This window comes from Arvicola amphibius, chromosome 7 (assembly GCF_903992535.2).
Source record: "Arvicola amphibius chromosome 7, mArvAmp1.2, whole genome shotgun sequence".
NCBI classification, from domain to species: Eukaryota; Metazoa; Chordata; class Mammalia; order Rodentia; family Cricetidae; genus Arvicola; species Arvicola amphibius.
In genome coordinates this window covers 18,338,043-18,361,321 of record NC_052053.1, presented here as the reverse complement: position 1 = coordinate 18,361,321, position 23,279 = coordinate 18,338,043, and the positions used below count along the sequence as shown (strand labels likewise).

The window sequence follows — 23,279 nt, the reverse complement described above, 5'->3', positions numbered from 1 at the left end:
GTAAAGATTTTTTTAAAAATAATGCCTTCTATCTAACTTAGAAAAAAAAAAAACAAGTGTGTTCCTGCGTTTTTATACTTGTGTGCTCTCTGGAAAACAATTAAATTGCCTTGCTTCCCCAGTTTTTATAAAGCAAAGACCTAGAAAATGCAATAAAACTGAACATAATTTCCAAGAAGAACTGAGAGTCGTGAGGCTGTGGCTATTTGAAATCATATCAGAAAGCAGAATTTATGGCCCTATGAGTTATGGAAAAGGAAATTGAATTGTGTTTTATTTTTAAACACAACCACTAAAAAGGTGTTTCCATGGTAACGAGGTCACTACTAGCAGCCGTTTCAGACCTGCCTGTCTTCTGATAGTGGGTTTAAAGATCTTTTTTTTTTTTTTTCCAAATACCATTTTAGAAGACCTAGGGGAAGAGAGATGCACAGCTTTTCTGATCACTCCTCTGAACTGGAAATGAAGGAAAGCACACATGGTGTATTGGATCTCTCATGTTTTATGGATGATGAGCATCCATGCCCGTCTTATTTTCAGAAGGAAGCCTGCTTGACCAGCTTCTGTGCCAAAGCTCTACACAAATCTCATTAGCCTGATGGTAAGCAGGGCGAGCAGAAGTGGGTTGCAGAACTAGTCAAACAGAAATAAGGGGTAGCACCGTACGAGGGAACATACTTCCTAGACATCTAAATATTGGAAGAGTTGAATAAATATTCCCCTGTTATTGTAAAGACTCGATCTCAGATAAAATATTATATCACCAGTAGAGGAGAGTAAGGCTACATTTTGTTTGGGACCAAAAGAAACAAATAGTTTTTTAAGCTCTGTGGCCATGACATCAGCTCATTTAGCCTGACAGGAAGAGTGCACCCCTTCTTCTCTTCCCTCATAGTTATCCTCTGATTGTTATTTTCCCCACTAAACTGGATGATCCTTGGGAGCAAAGACATTTCATTTCTTTTTGTATTCATAATGCTCTTCCACATGACACTTTCTATATTTAAAAAAAAACCCTGAGAAACATAAACAAAGGATGATCATCAACCACAGAGCATCAATTAGAAACAAAAATCTCTGGTTTCATTTTGGGAATGAGGTACAGCCTGGGTATGCTTCTGGCCAGTCTCTGGGCCTGAGGTTCTGTCTTGCTCCTTGTTCATGGACCCTTTAACTGTTCTATAAGGAGTCCAGTTGCCTTGCCCCTAGACAGATGGGGCAGAAGCTCTGTGGGTGGGGCCCTTGTACCCCAGTTGTTCCAGCTACTCAGGTGAATATAATGTGCAGTCTTGAAGGGGATCAAGGTTTGCCCCTTCTGGATCGTAATTGAGTTCTGATTCATTGACTTCCCAAGTTTCCTAATTTTCTCTCTATCTTTCCCCTCCTTGATATCACCTCGTTGTGTTATATATACCCAGCATACAAAATCTCTTATTATAAATGGCAACTTAGAAGCATTTTTCATTATAAAGTTTTCAGTCATTATAGTTAAGTCTCATGAAATCACCAGTTTGCCTAAATTATTAATTATTGTATTATTCATTGCATGGATTATCTTTTTGTTTCTGTAACTCAGTTTTTCAAAAACCAGGATGGAATTTTGTATCTGTACAATAAATACTGAATAAGAAGCAGCTGAATGGCTATACACCTCTGTGTTTCTATGTGCACATTTCCTAAGCCCAAAATGCCTTTTACCCTCTTATCTATCTAAAAAAGTTCCAGTCCTTCCAAGATACCAAGACCATACATGGTTTCCTCTCTAAGAAAGGTCTTCTAGATACAAGCAGGTTGTGAAGCCCTGGTTTGGGCAATGCCTTTGCCCCCTTTCAAATTACCCCTTCACACTTAATCACACTGTATTGAACTTATTTTCTGTTTTGAAATCATCCAACTAATAGACAATTTGCGGCAGACACTGATCCAGACAATATATTGGTCTTCTCTTCCAGGACACAGCAAAAATCACCAGAAACAATAGATGCTTGCTGAAAGAAGGGATAGATGGCCACACTGAAGGGAATCAAATCCAATTCATTTCAAAGCTGCTTAGGCTATGTAAGACTGGATTAATGAACCTTTTTCTCCTTCCTTCCTTCCTTCCTTCCTTCCTTCCTTCCTTCCCTCCCTCCCTCCCTCCCTCCCTCCCTCCCTCCCTCCTTCCTTCCTCCTTCCCTCAATCCCTCTCTCCCTCTCTTCCTTTCTTCCTCTTTTATTTGTTTAATGAGTCTTTCCTGTCCTCTCTCCCTCCTTCTCTCCCTCTCTCCCTCCTTCTCTCCCTCTCTCCCTCCTTCCCTCCCTCTCTCCCTCTTTCCCTCCCTTCCTTTCTCTTTGATTTGTTTATCTTAGTAATTGATGAGAGGAGGGGGCTTGTGTCCTAGTTACGCTTTCTTCCAAGGGGGCTACAAGCAGATAGCTTCCCCAGCTATCTGCCCCAATCCTTACGATAAAGTCCTGGTATTTCAGTGTGATGGTGTCTAAAGGGAAGACCTTAAGGAGGCAATAAGGGTCAGATGAGAGGAGGTGGGCAGCAACCACAGAGCCCCCTGCCATGTGACGACCTGTAGCAAGGGGACCAGGGGCTCTACTAAGATCAAGGCTCGTTGGCACTCTGCTCTTAGACTTCCTACTTACTTGAGTCACAGTTTTTTGACTTTTTTTCCAGGCAAGCTAAGATTTTCATGTGTGTATACACTAGAGGAAGTGACTTTACAAAGCAGCAATTAGTCAAAAGGAAAGCAAATTGCTTTGTGCACATGCTACTGATCAGATCCACCAGGTTTCCCCTACGCCTTCTTTCTTAAAGACCATTCGTAGAAGATGCAGCATTTCTTGCATTCATTAAGACATGGCTTAAATTAATTTTTTTATTGTTTAGTACATTTCAGGTCCCCTGATGCATTAACTGACTGTAAATGTCTCTCTGATTTTTTTCCCAAATACTCACTATATACTGTTTCTCACTGCTATGTGTATACAATGTCTTTCTTTCTCCCTTATTTTCTATTTTGAGACCAAGTCTCCTGTATCTCAGCATAACCTTGACATTGCTATATAGCTGAAAATGACTTTGAACTCTTGATCTGCTGCCACCTCTTCTTAGGCCCTGGGATTATAGGCATGAGCCATCATATCTGGCTATATTTTTATTTGTGTATTTTTCTTATGTTCTTGAATATGTTATATTTCAGAAAATATTGATGTAAAAGTCAAAAATACAATAGCACTTACATGTTTGGCCCCAAAGAAACTGCTCTTGTCATTATGATTCCAAGGATTATAGTTGTTAAAACTGTTGAAATGAAAGAGATCTGTACAAAGAAATGTGAAGACACCGTCAGTATAAGATACAGATAATTTGTTTAAAATAGTACATCATTTTTATCAATTGGGTAAACTTATTCATAGATTGTTGATATCAGGTTCCCTAAGTGGTTTATAACCTTATGGATTAGTCTCTACACTGGTTGGGTGCATAACTACTTAACAGCTTATAATCATCCCTGAGACTCAAACAGAGGATCGAGGGTCCACTGTGGTTTTACAATGAAGTGTGAAGCCCTCTCTTGACTTCCTGCACAGGATACAAAGTGAGTGCTTTTAATTTATGAAAGTTAAAATGAAAATATCTTTTTTTGTTTCAGGCCCTATTTTAGTACTGAATTAAGCTGCGTTCTATCTACCATTGCTTTTTCCATTTTCATCGCCCCCTTTTCCTTTCAGTATACCATGCAGGCACTCATCTCAATTTTGTTTTCATGTCTGCCTTTCCCTCTCTGCTCTCTAGCTCCGTTGGTCTATTTTTCCCATGTGGTTTGCCCTTTGCTCTGTGTTTCTGGGTCTGTTCTTTGTCTTCCTCTCAGCACTGTGCCTGTTTCATCTGGCTAACACACGGGTGGCTGTGCATGCGCATGTACCGTGTACATTCATTACATTAGGTTTGCGAATCGATTCTCCATTTGAAATGGATAAGCACATTTGAGATGATTTCTAGGATAGGTTAAAAAAAAAAAAGGCCTCAGATTGCTTTTATTTCAGGTGATTATCGTTAACATTGGGTTCCAAGTTTTTGATGTCTAATTTGAAATAAATATCTATCATGAATTCCCTGGTCCTGTGAGGAACAGAGAGAAAAAAATAGCCAGTCGAAGTTCACACAGCTAGAAGATGACAGGTGGCATTCAAATGCAAGCAGCCTGCTCCACAGAGAGCTTGCCCTGTGCTTTGTTAATCGGGATTTACACTTCAAGAGATGTGTAGAGAATTCATATGTTAAGGATCATCATTTTTTCATGAATGTTTTGCTTTCTACTTTCAGAAGATAACATCTATGCATCTATATTGAATATATATTTATATATCTATTTTTCACTTGTAAAGTGAAAAAAATGCTCAATCATTCAGATACCTGACACAAAAAAATGCTTTTGATTCAATTTTCTTCCTTTCTTTTTTCTCCCTTTTTTCTTTCTTCCTTCCTTTTTTCCTTCCTTGCTCTCTTCTCTCTCTCTCCTCTCTCTCTCTCTCTCTCTCTCTCTCTCTCTCTCTCTCTCTCTCTCTGTCTCTCTCTTTCTCTCTCTTTGACGAGGTCTCATTATGTAGCTCTGACTGGCCAGAAAGTATGTATAGATCAGGTTGGCTTCAACTCATAGCGATCTGTCTGCCTCTTCCTCCAGCTCCTGAATATTACAGCTGTGCACTGCCATTTCTGGCCTCCCTTTAGGCCCGTGCTTGTCTCTGAATGGCTGCTAAAGATGGAAGGCCTGCTGGTGAGACACTCTCCCATGCTGGCTCTGTGTCCAGCTCTGCCTGGAAGAAGGGACATCATCACTGGATGCATTGTGTCAGACATCAAAGGCAAGAGCAGAATGAAGTTGATGGTTGCAGCGTTCAAAGCAGATCATAGAAGTGTCACGTGATTAACCATTTTAGAAAACGTCTCATCAGAATATTTGATCATGTAGACATAGTACCAATTATATTTTTGGTAAAATAAAAACATTCCTTGGCAGTAGGAGACTAAAATACAAGCAGATAAAGGATAGTCTATGCAAATAAGTTTAGGTGGTGAGTCAAATAATTATTTAGTTAATTTTATTAGAAAGACTTTAGTCCCATTGGCAACAATTCTCAACAACTGTTCAATCAAAAAATTGGTATTTAAATTCACTGAGTGGGTAGCCTGATGGTGGCAGCATATGTCTTTAATCCAGCACTTGGGAGGCAAAGACAGGTAGATCTCTGAGTTCAAGGTCAGCCTGGTCTACAGAGCTATTTCCAGGATAGCCAGGAAATAGAGAAAGCCTGTCTCAAAAAACAAAACAACAAAAAATTCACGGCGTGGAAACACGTAGAATAGATATTGTCATTTGCAAATAAAAACATTTTGCATCATTTAAGCGATTCATCCTTTATATACTTTTATTTACTTCTCATTTTACCTGCGACACAAAACATAAAATTTATATAGATTCAGGGTCCCACACATTTATCACAAGCATTTATTGTACAATGCTTAAGTAAGATTAAACATTTATCTCTTCCAACACTTCTGTCTTTGTCATATTTAAGTTTAATCCAATTGTTTAAATTATCTACAGAAAAGGTGGGGCACTTTTCTAATAAAGTAGAGTGCTTTAAATACAGTTTTCTGTATTTTCTAAATTGAAAATCTATTGTCCGATATCAGATTATCTTTTTTAGAAAAGGAAAAAGGAGGAACATATTTTATTCACACTGAACTGTAAGTTTCCCCAAACGAGCTATTCTCAGTTTGTTAAGCATAACTGTGGTGGCAGCTGAATAGACTGTAGGTCCTCAAAATTAAGGGCTATTTTAAAAATGTAAAAATGGGGCCGGAGAGATGGCTCTGTGGCTCAGAGCACTGGCTGCTCCTACGGAGGACCTGAGTGGGATTCCTAGCACCTGTGGGAGCTCCCAACCCTCTGTAACTCCAGTTCCAGGGGATCTTTTAGCTCCTGCAAGTACATGATGCACACACATACATGCAAGCGCAACACTCACGTACATAGAAATAAAAACAAGTAAAGCTTTAAAGTGTAGAAATTACCTTTCCTAGCTTTGCTATATCTCGGTACAATGACAGAGGCAGAGTAAATGTAGCCGTTGAAACCACAATAATGAAGTGTCGGCCAATAAACACACTTCCAGGATCAACTGAAATATAGTAAATATTATTTAGTGTTTATACATATGAATAGCACATTGTGTGGTACATTAACTACCCAAACATTTCATTATAAATAATGATGTAAAAAAAACTTAAATCATATATGAAGATGATTTTGAGTTAATAAACAAAAAAATCATGTTAAAATAGAAATATACCACAAAAATATAATACAAAATAACCCAAGAATGAACTTATGCTTCCTATGATGTCATAGAATTTTATATGCCTATGAATAGCATCTTTAAAAATTAATTTATTTAATGTTCATAGCTGTTTTACTGTATGTATATCTGTTCATCATTTGAATGCCTGATGCCCCTGAAAGCCAGAGGAGGGTATAAAATTCCCTAGAAATGGTTACAGATGGATGTGAGCTACTACGTAGGTGCTAGGAATTGAACCCTGGTCCTCTGCAAGAGCAGCCGGTACTCTAAACAATGAGCAGCTTCGCTAGGCCCAATCACCTTCTCCTCAGTTTCCCTGCTTCTAAACATGCCCATCCTTTCTGAATTACTCTCACAGCCAAGCCGTGGTGACAGGCTCAACAGGAAGTGGGCTTGTGACAAGCGCTGAAAATGTCACTTGAGGACATCCACGGCAGCTGTCACACAATTGGCCCACAATGGAAACAACACAAATGTGCCCTGGCTGACTGTCACACTAGTGTGTTTGTGTTTCCATAGCATGGACTACTCCTAACCATAGAAATATAACCAGGCAGACTCCTCATGGAGTCCCTGTCACATACTACCTACAAGGAGTGCAAGGAGTCAGAATCAGAAAGCTACGTGGTTTGTTTGTTTTGATGGGATTTACATGGTATTCTGAAAAAAAAAAGTGAATAAAATGGAAATGCATTGAAAATGGCAACTTTTTTTGAGACAGGGTTTCTCTGGCTGTCCCAGAACTTGCTCTGTAGAGCAGTCTGGTCTGGAACTCAGAGGTCCATCTGCCTCTACACCTAGGGTGTTGGGATTATTGAAGACTTGTACTACCACGCCTGGAGAAGAACAGCAACTTTTAAAAACTGGTCAAAAACTAATTTAAGTCTGCCATCTCGGATGGATGTGAGCCCTGGGAACTGCAAGGTCTGTGAGGCAGCCCAGCTCCACAGTCAGATGTTCTGTTTGTAAATTATGAATCACATCATACCTATGAAAAGTAAGCTCATTTCAACTCGCCACACTTCTCATGTTTACCTACCTCCTGGGATCCTTTGGAAGACTTTGCTCAAAGTGTCTCCAGTTATAATGTTGTAACTTATCATGGCTGAAAGCACAATGACAGGAACGGTCGTTAATAAGCCTGCACATGTTTTTCTCTTGCATATTCTGAACACTGGAAGTTACGGCTCTCTAAATACTGACATAGGCTTAGCATGCATTGCCTATAATTTCTAGTACGCCCGGGTTAAGGATAATACGAAAGATTTATGCCCGAGTGTCAACTTGAGCTTCAGGAAAATTTTCACGATACAAATTGGTTCATCCCAGAATGCTCTAGAACGCTGAGATTTCACACTCATTTGAAATGTTTATTCTCTTGTGGAGGGTTGGTTTCCAAACACCTTTTTTGGGGGGGAAGACACGTGTTACTTACGCTGAAGAACCAATGACAACAGTAAAATTTGAAGACACACAAACACACACCACACACACACACACACACACACACACACACACAAAGCCTTCATTTGGAAATGCAAGGCTTTCAAAGGAAGTATATTTTTCTAGATTTCTGTGGGAACACATAGACTTACTTCAACTGTAGCTTCTTTAATTCTAATAAAAAAATATGAAATCAACATTGTTTGAAATTCTCAAAGAATTAATAAGATGTAAGTGAAGTCTTTAGTTGTTAATTTATATGACCATTTTATCTGTTTAAGAAGAGGGTGACATTTTCACTATTGTGGTAATACAAATATTGGTATATGATTTCCCTCAAATCATTAGGTTTTCAAAAAAACAAAATAAAAAAATCTGTATTGAGCCTTAAGAGAGACTTGTTAGTTTTCTCACTTAACGTTCAATCCCAAATCATTGTGTATTTCTGTGTGTGTGTATATATATGTGTGTATGTGTATGTATATGTGTGTGTGTATTGTGTGTATAAATGTGTGTATGTCTGTGCATGTGTGTATATATTTTTGTGTATATCTATGTGTATTGTGCATGTGTATGTGTGTGTGAGTGTATGATATTTGCATGTGTATATATGCTGTATATTCATATACACATTTATCAGAGAGAGAGAGTGGGACAGAGAGAGCATACAGCAGGTAAGGAAAACTAAAACATCAACCAAATCCCCATTTTATTTTAGAAAAAAAATACTTATAGGATAGGTAAAATGGACTACAAAATAAGAAGCAAAATTGTTAAAGATGCATTAAAGATGCAACTTAGTTTGGAAAACACTTCAACTACTAGTTGTCTTTGATGGCTCTCAAATGCCTATTACAGCTGCTGTCATTCAGAAAGGACCATGTGGGTACCAGCTATTGTAGCATCTGTCTTCACGGCCACCTTACCTATGAAAGGGTACATAAACTGTAGGGCAGAGAGCAGCAGGTATCCAGGGAAGCCAAAAGTCTTGTTTACCAAAGACTGGTAGGAGTCTGTTCCAGAGAGGGCTCCTCCTTTTATCAATAAAATGAGGGAAAAGTCTGTAGCAAAGCAAAACAAAACACAAATCATCTGAAACAAAGGGTCTGTATGTTTTGACTGTTGTCTTTGAGAAGAGATTCATTTTTAAATCAAGGTTTCATGTGTCCAGAGCTGGCTTCAAGTTCCTTCTGTATTCAAGGCTGACCCTGAACTCCTGCGCGCCCTGCCTCAACCTCCCGAGTGCTGAGATGATAGGCAAGTGCCACCATACTGGGGTATGGGAAATCCATCCAAGAATCTGGGAGTCCTGGGAGGGGGATTTTGAGTGCATGTAAGAAAACAAAACAAGGGTCTTGTGACTTCAGTTTCTTTGAAACCATGGGTTTGTTCTTCGAACGCATTTTTCTGGCCCTCCCAGGTCTAGTGCGTAGGAGGGAGTTTGCTTCAGATTATTTGTTAACTGGCTATCGTTAAATGTTTAAATGCCTCTGTGGAAAAACATGTTTTCTACATGCGCAGCCTGTCCTTGTGACTATATGCAGCCTGACCTCATGACAACTTCACTCATGCACCCTTTCTTAACCCTCGGAGTAGAAATTGCTCTAAATAAAGTTTGCTATTGCATGAGATTTTAGTTCCCCTCATTTCTTGGCTCCATCTCCCAGGTTCCACTGCCTCTAGCGTGGTGTCCCTGGGTTTCCACTGGTGCTGGAGGGGCTGGGGATTGAACCCAAGGCTTCACACATACAAAACAATCACTGTACCGATGGAGCTTCATCCCCAGCCTGGGAAAAGGAGAATTCCAAGAGAAGAGCTGCAGTGGTACAGTATTACAATGACAAGGTTAACGACTTTTAATAAATCATCGTTTTTATTCTAGCTACATGTCTTTCAAACACAATGCAGATATCCTTGAATATCCAGGTGGTGTCCTGTTAGAGCAGGGGCAGTATGACTGCCAAAGGCCAGGGATACCCATAATTTTCTATCCCAAAGATGTAGCCACGGTTATGGGGATGCAACTCCGCTGCAGTTGATATAACATAGGTGCTCAACCTGTAAACACCGTGGTGAGGATTTTAGGGTTAATGAATATATAAGACTCAGAGCATTTGGTTTGGAACAAAATAAAATCGGTGACTTAATTTTAAAGCTATTATGGCTAAGAGTGCACTCTGGATTTTTTTAAAAATTATTTACATTGTAGTTATTTCATTTCAAATTTTAGGATTAAAGCTGAAGACATAAATATGCAGTGATTATATAAATAAAAATATTTTTCCCCAGGTGGTGGTAGCAAACACCTTTAATCCCAGCACGTGGAAGGCAGAGAAGTAGGGGGAGCTCCATGAATTCAAGGCCAGCCCCGTCTACAGAATGAGTTCCAAGATAGCCAGAACTGTTACACGGAGAAACTACTGTTTAAATGTAGTGTTACCAAGTAATTTCCATGGGATCGAATGGGTCATAAGGACCATGGGGTTAAGGACACAGGATTTAAATTCCAGCCTAACTCCATAGTTTAAGATTTTAATTTCGGTGTTGAACAATAGATCTGTAGGACTCCCATAATTTCTAAAATAGACTGATTCCATTAAAAAAATTGTAGTGTTAGGCAAGAAAAAATTAACGTACTGTATTTGTAGATTTTGCTCTTAAAGCATAAAAAAGAAAATGAATCTTAAAATATAAATTGTTTGACTTTCGTGAGGGAGATCTTTTATTTATCAAAATTATTCAAAGATGCGGGTGGATGATGTTAGTAAATGAATGGGTTAATTGTTCCTACTGATAATGAGCTTGCAATGCAGGACTTTGGTGGGATTGTATATCATGGGTACACCAGCAATTGAACATGCTATTTCCAGTATGGTTTATTTACATGTAATATGATGTGGGTTTACTAACCATTCATCTTCTTCCAATCCTGATTCACAGGTGAGATGTTTACTTTTCTCTGCCTGCTGGTTTATAATTATGTGTTCACCATGCACTAAAGCTATGGTAATATACTGGGTGGAAATTAAATATTTGCCAGCACCAACTGGGGAGCAGGCAATTAAAAAGTGGGAAGGCTTTTAAAGATACTTATATTCATAAGCATAGATTATGTGTCTCTCAGGTCTGGATTGGAGAGTTCTTCTGCATGTACCTGCCAGCCCAACCCTGTTGTGTGTATCATGGAACAATGTCCTCTCAGCCAGCACTGGCCTTGGAAGTGACTTTCTCAGCCACCACTTTCTGTATGAAGTGGAAAAGGCACATGACCAGGTTTAGGCTTGGTGATAGAACATGCTACTTCTACTAATCTGTTTAAGAGATTAGGAAGAAAAGCAAATCCCCTCAAATGTGATGCTTAAATTCCTCAGGATCCTTTGATGGACTTCTTAATTAATTAGGAGATCCAATTGCAGGGCATATTTGTGTAGGTGAAGAAGTCATTGAACAATTTATACTGCAGGGATATGCAGCCATGTGCAATTTACCTGTAATATATGAGACCCAGAATAAAAGCAGTATTCCCAAGGGAAATCCAGCTTGATTCATTGAATATGGCAATCCTGGAAAAACACCAAATGCCCCAACCCATTAAAAATGACAGGTAGAAATGCAAAAATCTTTCACAATTCATATATAGGAAGTAAAATAATTTCTGTATATCCATGATAAAAAGTTGTAACATAAGACAAGATAGTACTAAATCAAATATTAGCATGTTAGCACTTATTCCAGAATGGAATGCCACTAAATTAATGACACATCAGGAGAGCAAACACACGAGATGAATGAAGAAAAATTCAAAAGCAGCAAATCAAAAATTGATTCCAGTTCAAACAATGCTTATTTCAGTGTGATGGTTAGTGCCCTAGATTCCAGGGAGAACAAAGACCCCAAGCCCTTCCTGACAGGCTGCTGTGGGAAGCAGCGGGGAATGGTTGTGGGATCTTAGGGGAGACTGATCATGGAGCCAAAATGGGGGAGTCAATTAGGAAATGGGGGAACGCTGGGAGCACAGGCATGCAGAATTACTTTTTCTCAAGATAAATGGGGTTCATAAGATTATTTTTTATGACTTTGTGGATGTGGATAATTTTAGATTATAGACGTCAAAATAGTCAAAATGGAATAATTTAAGCATTTCTCTTTAAAATATTTCTTTTTAGAAATGATTTCTCTTTAAAACAAAGCTGCCGGGTGCAGTGAAGTGGAACATTTTCACTTGGCTGACCTGCATGTACCTGAAAAGTATTCGTACCAGGAGTAAATTCCAGAATTCTGTCAAGTTGAACTGTCCATGCTTTATGACACATGGACACAGACTTTTAAGCAAGCTTTAGCCCTGCTTATTTCTGTTTCACCCCAGGAGTCTCCAATTCATGGTTCATTTTTTAAAAAATATGTATATATGGATTAATGTAAAGCCAGAAAGCACATACACTTGTGAAAAAAATATGAAATTATCTCAGCTGCTAGAGAGATTGGCCCAGCAGTTAACAACACTTATTGCTCCTGCCAAATACCCATTTCCCAGTACCCCCATGGCGGTATACTACCATCCTTAAATCCAGCTCCAGGGAGTCCGGCACCCCCTTCTGACCTCTGTGGGCACCAGGTGTGCATGTGGTACATGGGCATGGAGGCAAAACACACACACACACACAGGCACATAAAATAATGTGCATAAAATTAAGAAAAGACAAACAACAAATTTGATAAAGTTAACAGCTTTAAGCAGATAACAATATGAAAAATGTTGTAACAGAAAGTTGCGTATTTGGTGAGCATCGCGGTTGACAGGACTTTGTTTTTCCTGCCTTTTTGGAAATGCAATGCTTTCCAACTACAACAAAAAATAGACACTGGAAAGTGTTGTTTCTCTCACTGTAGCGCAAAACCCTTCCAAAGTTTTCACTCTTTAAAGAGGCTTCCCTTGCTTCTGATTGATTGGAAAAACATGGGCTATTCTTTCCTTATTGATTGTAACCACCGTTGTAAATGAACCGTAATAGTGACTCGATGCTCAAAACTAATATTTCATATGTTCACGGTTTAAGGTTAGCATCCTATAGGTATGTCCAGGAATACTGTCTAATTTAATATTCCATAGGAATGATTGTTAAAGTCTCGTATTAAACTTTTGTGCCTGCTATGCGTACAAGAATCGGGGAGTTCCTTCCTGGGACTTATGGGATTTAAGTAATGGAGTCTACTTGAGGAAGAAGAACAAATGCATTAGATGAAATGATAACTGACCAGGCCATCTATGAAAAGCCCATTTTCCCTGTCCCCTGGGCACTGCCCCTTCTCCTCCCCAGGATACTATCTGCTGTGGAGCAAAACACAGTCATCTAATTAAGATTTTTTTTCTTTAAAAACAACCAGCAAATGCTAGCAGCACATTAACAGTTTTAACCCTCCCCACCACCTTTTTAAAACTCAACTTCACAAAGAGAACCAAACAGGCACAGATGGCTTACCTATTATCCCGGATCCTATGACAGAATTGACCACATTGAACACAGCGGCAGAATGACAGGATTTCCTTTGGTGCTCATGTCCAGAGACCAGGCTTTCTCTGTCACTCAGGTGTGTTTCTCTCTATTTTAATAGATGAAAGGATGATTAAATATTTGCTAGTTTGAAAGTGGATAATGTCCGATAAATAAGCAATGCATGATTCAAACATAGTTAATGATAACAAGGAATCCCTATAGCGTTAATAATACGATAACAAGGGAAAACAGGAAAGGCTAGTCATCCAAAAGAACTTTACAAACTTTATCCCTAAGTCTCCACGTTGCCGCTGACCAACTGTTTTGACCTAATTCCAGAGTATGGGGTCTGTTCATGAAATTAAAGAAATTATAGAAAAGTGTTTATTCATAACGTATAGGTCAGATTAAATCAGATAAAACCTCCTCCTCCTTTTTGCCAAACCAAGACCCCAGCCTGAAAGTGGAAGGGAGCTGTTCAGCTCCTGCCCGTTGCCACTTTTACCTGCCGCCGGTCGCTCAGCTCTGGACGCTGGTAGCTCATATCTGCACAAGGGAAGGTTCTGGGCTGGGAAGCCGGCTCCCACCTGGCCAGGCTCTCCTGCCGTTTTGCCTGCAAAGGTCGCCAGAGAGACGGAGAGAGCCGGTTCCGCGGGTCCCGGTACCCTGAGCGCCAGGCTGCAGCTCAGAGGTCTCCGCCTTCACCGGGGCGGGTTCTCCCGCTGGCCGCTGCTCCTGTGGATGCTCTAGGGATTTTCCAACCCGCAGCCCGGTCTCCCCTCAATCAGATCACACAGGTATCTCTCCCTGAAACTGCGAAAGTACAACCTGTTCCTCCCACAGCGCCCTAACTTGCTTTTAACTCAGTTATTGGTTCCTATTCTAGAGTCTGAAGCCAGCTAAGAACCCAGAAGCAACTTCCTCCACAGAGTGACTACCCAGCGTTGCTCCCCTTACACTTCTTTTGGGTGGAACAGGACGGTGAAATTTTAGGACTTTTATATTAAGTGGAAATTGAAGGCCTCAGAAAGAAATAAACGGAAAACACAACAGAACATCAAACACTGTTCTAGGGTTTTAGCTAGCTTGTTTATTTTGCATGCCCCAGTTAAATGCACCCTGGTTACTTTTCGGAAGAGGAGACATAAAGAGAAAGGCATGATAGACTGATACTGGGTGCAGGTAATGGAGCTTTTAAAGGGAAAGGGCAAACAGGGGAAGGGAAGGATCCTAGAATATTTGAGCTAGGAAGAACCTTAAATGTTCGTCTATTTATCCTTTTGTGTTAAGCAGATGAAACAGGTCTGGAGATACATGATGGCGAATGAACTTTGGGGCAATAAGAACAATAATACACAGATGCTAACCAAGGTTTTTTTGTTTCTCGTGAACATTTAAAATGAAGGGGGGGCTTTTAAAAATTTTTTTAAATAGGGAAAAATGTGAGTGGGGAGGTAGGTCGGTGGCTAAAGCCCTTTGCATAAAAGCATGAAAGGCCGGAGTTTGGATCCTCAGGACCCCTTGACTGCCAAGCGAGTGTGGTGGAGACAGGATTCCCAGGGCAAGCGGGACAGCTAAACTTGCTGATGAGCACGATGCCTCTCCAGTGAACGAAGTGGAGATCCACGGAGGAAAGCTCCACCTCAGCCCTGGGCCTCCACACAGGCACATACAGGTGTCCGCACACACGGGTGTACACAACATGCAAAGGAAAAGAGAGAAAACTTTGGAAAATCTAGTTATATAAAAACCCTTCACTACTCTGAACCATTGACTGAAGAAGTTTTTAATATTTGTTCTTGCTCTTTAGTTTATAGAAATGAACACTTAATACTACAGCAGAAACCCCATTGACCCTTCCTTCTCACAACAGCCCTGGAGCCACCCATCTCATGAAGTGGCCAGTACATTTCCCCTCTACCATTCATAAGTATTTATTTGTAACCATAAGTATGTATGTATGTATGTATGTATGTATGCATCTATCTATCTATCTATCTATCTATCTATCTATCTATCTATCATCTATCATATCTATCTATCTATCTATCTATCTATCTATCTATCTATCTATGTATCTCCACATCTGTTCTGTGCCATGGTACATTCACCCGCACACATCCAGGCACACACTAAACCCATAAGTAAATGTACTCTGAGGTACGAGTTAGACCCCTGCAGATACAGAACATCTACTTAGTCTTACTGACGTGGGCATTTCTCGATGGAAATAAACTCTGCTTACTTCTCATTTTACCACCTCCTGGAGCATATGTCATAGAGAACTGTTCACTGGGATGTCGACAAGAGCATTTCAACTTCACTAAGTGCTTCTAAATTGCTCTACGTATTGATAATTCCTATTACACTCTCCCAGCAGGGTGAAATCCTTGGTTTTCTGCATCGTCAACACCAAAACATTAAGAAAGGTTTATTTTGTATTTTGTTTAAAGCGTTGCTGTTTCTGTGAGTTTTAAAGTAAGACATGATACATGTATAAATTTTTATTATCTTACGTTGAAGTAAAGGATCTTTTCATATATTCAATAACTATTGGTTTTGCCTTTTTAGAAACTTAATTTTACAACCCTTGAACATTGGGTATTGGCTATTTGACCTTCCTTTCATCCTTCTTTTCTTCTTTTAGTTTTTTCTTCCTTTCTTCCTTTCCTCCCTCTCTCCCTTCCTCTCCCCCTCCCCTTTTTTTGCTCATTTTGAGACAGTGTCTCACTGTAAAGCCTTGGTGGGATTGGATCTTACTATATAGAACAGACTGGCTTTGAACTTCCAACAGTTCTCCTGCCTCGGCCTCCTGAGTGCTGGTATTATAACTGTGTGCTCTCATATCTAGTTGGTCTTGTGGATTTGTAGGGATTAGTTATACATCTGGGACACCAAACCTATGTCAGTCATGTATTTTGTACACAGTTTCTCCCAGCTTCTATTAAAATTATTTTTCCTCATTAATATTTGCAAGTTTGATATACTTAAAGTTAATTATCTTAATCCAGATACAAATGAATTAAGAAAGGAACTACAACCCTATTTTATTAAACTTATAGATGCAAAAGCCTTAAAGGAAATAACAAGTTGGATAAAATAGTATTCATAACCAACAACACATATTTTTCGTTCTGAGGAAGCTTTGGAAGCAATCTCATTTCTTTAAAAATGAAAGAGAAATGTGCAACTCGTGACTTTTACACAAAGTGGTATGGAAATACTAAGTCTAAAATGATAATAAATGAGGGAGAAAACGAAGGCATGAGGATTAGAAAGACAGAAAAAAAAAAGACCCTGTCATTATTTTCAAGTGATGAGAGCTTTGCAAAGAAAACTCCAAAAGAATTAGAGGAAATGTTTGTCATAACGTGAGCACATAGAGATGACAAGATTGAAGACTGACCTAAGCATATGCTAATTTCTGTACTGCAATCACAAACAAGCAGAAATAATTTGAAAGAATGTAATACTACCAGTAAACAGCAAATCCTTGGTAATAAATGCAACACATATTTCAGACTGTAAACTTGAAAGGTTTGTAAAAACTTAAGTTCTCAATGAAAAGAAAAACTTAGTCTTTAAAAAGTATAAACTAAGGGGACAATTATTAGGGCTAGGAAAAGGATAGCAAGGAGGATGGAGCGGGGAGGAGGGTAAAAGGCAAGGTGAGGGAAAACAAAGAAACAATGACATCAGGAAATCTGAAGGCAAATGGACGGGACTAGAAAACAATCTTCCTGAATGAGGTAACCTAGACCTAGAAAGACAAACAAGGTATGCACTCACATATAAGTGTATGTTAACTGTAAAATAAAGGATAATTATGCTACAGTCCACAGACCCAGAGAGGCTGGATAACAAGGAGGGCCCCAGGAGAGGAGGGCACATGGATCTCCTGGGCGAACTGGGGCTGGCTGGGGCTGGGAACTTGAGGGATTGGGTTGGCTGGAGAATGGAGGGAGAAAGTACTGAAAGAGATGATGGGAAAGAGGGGGGCATTTCAGGGTCAGGTAGATGCAAGGGAAACTCCCAGGAATCTACAAGGATGGCCCCAGACTCCTACCAATCGATGGTGACTATGTAGCCTGAACTGGCCATCTCCTGTGATCAAGCAAGACTTCTAGTGGAGGAACTGGGACATCAACCCAGCCACATAACCCATACCATGAGAGTGATCCCACTGCCATGTGTCAGCACTGCCTGGAAAGCCAGGACCCAGAGGCTGCATAGCCCAGAGACCTGAGATAGAACTAAATCTATGGGAGAAGGAAAAAAAAAGCCAATGTAATGATGCCTAACAATGTTCTGTTACACTCATAGTGACAATTGGTCACTACCTCAATTGTCAGCAGAGAGACTTCATCCAGTAACTGATGGAAACAGAGGCAGAGATCCACAGCCAAACATTAGCCGAGCTCGGGGAATCCTACTGAAGAGAGGGAGGAAGGACTGTAGGAGCCAAAGGGGTCAAAGACATCACAAAAAATCCCCTAGAATCAACTAACCTGGTCTCATAGGAACTCATGGAGTCTGAACCAACAACCAGAGATCCTGCTTGCCTAAGCTCTCTACATATATGTGACAGTTGTGTCATTTGATCTACTTGCGGGCTCCTAACAATGGGAGCAGGGGCTGTCGCTTTGGCTGACACATAGGAACCTATTCCCCATCCTGGATTGCTTTGGCCAGTCCAAATACAAAATGAGGTGCTCTATCCTATTTCAAGTTGATATGCTGTGCTTTGTTGATACCCTTGGGATGTGTGACTTTTTCTAAACAAAAACAGAGGAGGAGTGGATGCAGGTAGGCAGGTGAGGGGAGGGACTGGGAGGAGAGGAGGGAGGGGAAACATAAACAAACAAACAAAGAAAGAACATGGTACCATGAAGCCCAGTACTTTGTGTGCTAACGTAAAACTTCATGGAAAAAGGATCGGAGGGACTGCAGGATGACTTAGTCAACAGAAGTGCTTGTCACACAAGCCTCGTGGCCTGAGTTCTATTACTAGCATCTGTGATTGAAGGAGAGAAATGACCCTAGAAAGATGCCCCCTGACCTTCCCGTGGACACTGTGATGTCCATGTTCTCTGACCTCCCCATGAACACTGTGATGTTCATTCTTGTTTACTAATAACTAAAATAAAAAATTAAAAAAAGAAGAGAAAACAAATAAAAAATAAAAGATACTTCATAAATTGTTTTCTTTCTTTCTTTCCTTTCTCTCTCTCTCTCTCTCTCTCTCTCTCTCTCTCTCTCTCTCTTTCTTTCTTTCTTTCTTTCTTTTTTCTTCTGTATCTTTGGAGCCTGTCTGGAACTGGCTTTGGAAACCAGGCTGGCCTTGAACTCACAGAGATCAGCCTGACTCTGCTTTCCAAGTGCTGGGATTAAAGGAGTGTGCCACCACTACATGTTTTTTTTTGTTGTTGTTGTTGTTTTGTTTTATTTCTACTCCAGAGATAACTTTAAGAAGAAAAATGTGTCTGTCTGTGTATTTATTTTTCTATTGAAGAAAAATTTTCTCTTACAGAGTCTGTGAGTTTTAAAACTTATTTACAAAGTCTCCCTCTGATACTCCCTTCAAAAGCCATTTAGTTTATCTTCTTTTGTGACTGGGAAAAGCTCCCTCTGATGACTAGCTTTTGATAAAAGTAATGTGTGCCCTTTCAGATACCAGGTCATAGATGTCTGTGGCCACTGGTTTGCTATTTCTTTGATAAGGAAAACTTTTTAATTGCATATGGAGAGGCACATGTACTAAGGAACTGTAGACCCCTACAATGTCATGTGACTGAGACATGCAGGTCCTCCAGCCTCAGTCTTTAACTGCAGCCCTTATGGCAGCCTAAGTGTGACCTCATGAGAGACCCTGAGTGAGCTGTGGTCCCCAGCCAAATTGCTCCCAAATTCTTGATCCACAGAAAACGTGAGACAACCAGTGTGATGGATTTTCTAGATAGGACACTAATTTTGCAGTGGTTTGTAACACAGAGATAGCTAGCTAAAACAGGATCTCTGCATGCATCTATACAGGTTTCTGTATGTTTAAACAATTGCTGAATAACTTTTCTATACATATTTTCATGATATTTCTTGAATGGTCCTTTCCATAATTTAAAAAATGATTGTTATTTAGTATAACTTCAAAAGTCCTGGGCTCTCAGTGAGGAAATCTGAAGATAGAAAAGCCAGCACAGAGCCGCTGACAGTCCTCCCCTGCAGAGGTAAACACAGCTAATGTCCTGGAGCCCTCTGGTTTGGACGATTACACAGTGCTTTCTAGGGTGAGTGCATGTTCACATGCAAAATGAAAAACACTCACTGACATCACTCAGTCTGCCTGTTGTAAATCAGCAGATTGAGGCCGGAAAACCAGACTTTCAGTAATATAGAGAACCTTAAATTTGAGCTTTTTATAGAATCACACAATTATACAAAGTATATACTTTGCTCAAGTACAATACTGTTTTTTCCCCCATTTGTTTCTTTATAACCCAGGCTAGCTAACTTCTGATAGCCCCTAGCTGTCTTACAATTAGTGGACAATGGTCCGTCCAGGCAGAAGTCTAGATTTAGGAAGCTCTTCCTAATAGTTGATCTGACCATTTTCTGACAGTGTTAAGGTTGGAGTTGGGATGAAACTCATACCAGCCTAGTGGCAGCATAGACCCCTCTGATCAGCATGCCCCAGCAGCAGCATGGCAGGGCCCCCAGGCATCAACATGGTTCCAGGTGGTTGATCAGCACATGGGCATCTGTAGAGTACTCAGTGGCAACTGGAGCCTCAGACATCAGTGCAGCTCTCTCCGCCTGTCTGCGCTCTATGCACCGCCATACTGTTTGTGAGCCAGGCAAGGGGCTGGAGATTGAAACACACAAAGACTCACAGACAGACAGAGACAGACACGGGTCATCGTTGATGCAAGAATGCCCCCTTCATTGTGTCCAGAGGCAGCTTATATAGGGATAGCCACGCCCCAGCCAAACGCACCAGAAACCATTCCCCTGCCATTAGGAACTCCTGAGGGTCTCGTGCTCAGAGCAGCTGTAGGTACTCAGATCAGGGGAAAACACGTTATTTTCAAGAAATTCGGGATCTGGGGGCTCACAGTTCCTAACACATCACCCCAGACCCTGGCCTCCACATGGTCATGGATGCAGACATGGCTCTAGGCAGCACCCATGCCCTAATGTCTCCATGGCTCCAGGTGGCAGCACTGACCACCAGCTCAGCATGCTACAGGCCATTTTTTTAAAAAAAAAAAAAAAAAGATTTATTTATTTATTATGTATACAGTGCTCTACCTGCAGGCCAGAAGAGGGAACCAGATCTCATTACAGATGGTCGCCAGCCACCACATGGTTGTTGGGAATTGAACTCGGAACCTCAGGCAGAGTAGCCATCTCTACAGCTTGCTACAGCCCAATCTTATGAAGGCATATTTTCAGTCAGGAGTCCTTCTTCCCAGATATGCCTGTGCTTGTATCAAGTTAACTAAAAACGATAAGCATAATCAGCTTTCTCTTCGTCTGCTATGAGAGAACCTCTGACATGTTCTAGATGGTTCAGGAGGATTGGAATTTCTCTCCTCACCTTCATTTGGCTCTGGGCAAATGGAGATCCAGATGGAAGGAGACTCCTGAAAGGGAAGGACGCTCACACCCTGCCCTCTCCTTTGGTTATTTGAAATGAAATTCAGAGACATGACTGATGCTCGGTGTGGGAGTGCTAATCTGCAGCTGGAAATTGAATAGCAATGTGAACAAAATGACGAAGTAAATATCTGCATATTTAATGGACGTGTGAGGTTTGGAAGAAATGGATTTTAATATTGTCTTAGCCAGTGTTAATCTGAGGTTTTCCATCATTTGCATTTATTACATGAATTAATACACTGTCACAGGATATTTATATTATAATTCCAGTACTCGGACAGGACTCATCCGATTTAGATATTCTACATAGTAGTACCAGGAGAGGTTTTTCTTAGTTAGGGTTTCTATTGCTGTGAAGAGATACTGTGGCCACCACATCTCTTATAAAGGAACACATTTGGTTGAGGCTGGTTTACAGTGCAGAGGTTTAGTCCATTATTGCCACGGCGGGAAGCATGATAGCACACAGGCAGACCTGGTGCTGGAGAGGTAGCTGACAGTTCTGCATCTGGATCCATAGGCAGCAGGAAGAGGCAGGCAAGCCACTAGCCTGGCTTGAGCTTCTGATATCTCAAAGCTCACCCTCTAATGATACAGTCCCCCCAACAAAGCCACACATGCTCCAACAAGGCCATACCTCCCAACAGTGCCACTCCCTGTGAGCCTATGGGGGCCATTTTCAAACCACCACAAGGTTCATTAGTAGAATTCCTTTTGGGAGTCAAAGGAGAATTCATTTTGTTTTATTAAGGTCTGTATTAATAAAAACAAATGGTTCACCACTACATGCATCAATAGTCATCTGAAAACCGTGGGATTCTGGGATATGTAGTTTTGCCTCTCTAGCAAACCAGCAAGAACTCCTGGCCTACACAGCCTGGAGAATGCTCTTTTCCAGTTCTGCAGGTCATATGTGAGTATTATATGAAATACTTGGGTATGTATGTGATTAGTGTGACTGGCCATGTCTTGCTTTGGGATGTATTGAGATTTACTGAGATTTCTCAGTACATTACTAGGACTTTGGATATGAGGACTGAGTTGGAGAAACTTCAGTCTGATTTGACAAGTGGGCTCTCAGGGTCAGCTGCTGTGTTGTTGGACTCTCTCACAGAGATGGGGGGGGTACAGTTGGAATCTCTGTGGAGAGTATTTCTACCAGGACTCTGAACTAATTTAACCCTTCTTGGTGTTGTTTGTAATTTTGTCTTTGGATGGTCAAGAAACATTTCTCAGGCTCTCGAAGTTGAGGGGGGGTCACCTGTTCTTTGATGGTACTCTCAGGTAAGGAAACTGAAATTTATTTTTTAAAATATTATTTTTTCTTCATTAATATTTTTTTTCAACACACACACACAAAGTGACAGGATTGAAGAAATGAAGTTAGATGCTGTGTGTACTTAGCTATCTTAGTCAAATGGATCTGTGATGTTAAATTGGAGTAACTAAGAGCTCACATACTTACCTTTTACTTCGACTTGTGATTTAATAAAGTTCTATTGGCCACATTTTAGTCTTAGCTTAGTAGTATTAGACTAGAAGAAAAGATATGATTTCCCATTAGGCTGTTAGGATTCCAGAATTCACAAACTAGTGGTTGTGATGATGTTAGCTAAAGTCATAAGAACAAACTCGAGACTGGCGTGGAACTCAGTAGAATGTTCGGGGCAATGTGGCTGCGTAGAGCATTGTCTTCTCATACGTGATGCTAGCTAGAAACACGTGTGTCGTAAAGAACACCCAAGTGGGGCTGAAATGAGGATGTGAGTAAAGAGGCCAATGGGACCCTCGTGGCCAGACCCCCACTTCTCACCCATGGAGGACACATGGGCCGGGCTTCCCTCACATCTCCAAATCTCACTTACATCACTGTGCCGGTTAGTTTTAGCCACCTTGACAGAAGCTGAAATCTGGGAGCAAAGAGCCTCAGCTGAGTGATTGTCTCCACCTGGTTGGCTAGAAAGAATGTTTGTAGAGCTTGCTTTATTATTTATTTATTTATTTATTTATTTATTTATTTATTTATTTATTTGAGATAGGGTTTCTCTGTGTACCAGTCCTAGCTGTTCTCAGGCTTGCTCTGTAGACCAGGCTGGCTTCAGATTCACAGATATCCACCTGCCTCTGCCTCCCGAGTGCCGGGGTTAAAGGCAAGTGTCATCACCATCTGGCTGAAAAATTAATGATTGATATGGAGGGCTCAGGCCCCTCTGGATGCGGCGACCTTTGGACAGGTGGTCCTGGCTTGTACAAGGAAGGTAGCTGAGTAAGCCCTGAGAAGCGAACTAGCTAGCTGCATTCCACCATGGCTTTTACTACACTGCCTGC

At 40.6% G+C, this 23,279-nt stretch overlaps 1 protein-coding gene across 1 annotated transcript in view; it reads right to left on the bottom strand.

Annotated features, from left to right (window-relative positions):
• Positions 1 to 13,901, bottom strand: part of Slc38a11 (solute carrier family 38 member 11) — a 42,885-nt gene extending 28,984 nt beyond the window's left edge. The window contains exons 1-7 of the mRNA XM_038337744.1: positions 13,801 to 13,901; positions 13,281 to 13,401; positions 11,289 to 11,363; positions 8,727 to 8,861; positions 7,397 to 7,462; positions 6,071 to 6,177; positions 3,232 to 3,311 (exon numbers count right to left, since the gene is read on the bottom strand). Coding sequence (XP_038193672.1) covers positions 3,232 to 3,311; positions 6,071 to 6,177; positions 7,397 to 7,462; positions 8,727 to 8,861; positions 11,289 to 11,363; positions 13,281 to 13,401; positions 13,801 to 13,839 — 623 coding nt within the window. The 5' untranslated portion in view covers positions 13,840 to 13,901. The remainder of the gene's footprint in view (positions 1 to 3,231; positions 3,312 to 6,070; positions 6,178 to 7,396; positions 7,463 to 8,726; positions 8,862 to 11,288; positions 11,364 to 13,280; positions 13,402 to 13,800) is intronic.
• Positions 13,902 to 23,279: the final 9,378 nt, after the last annotated feature.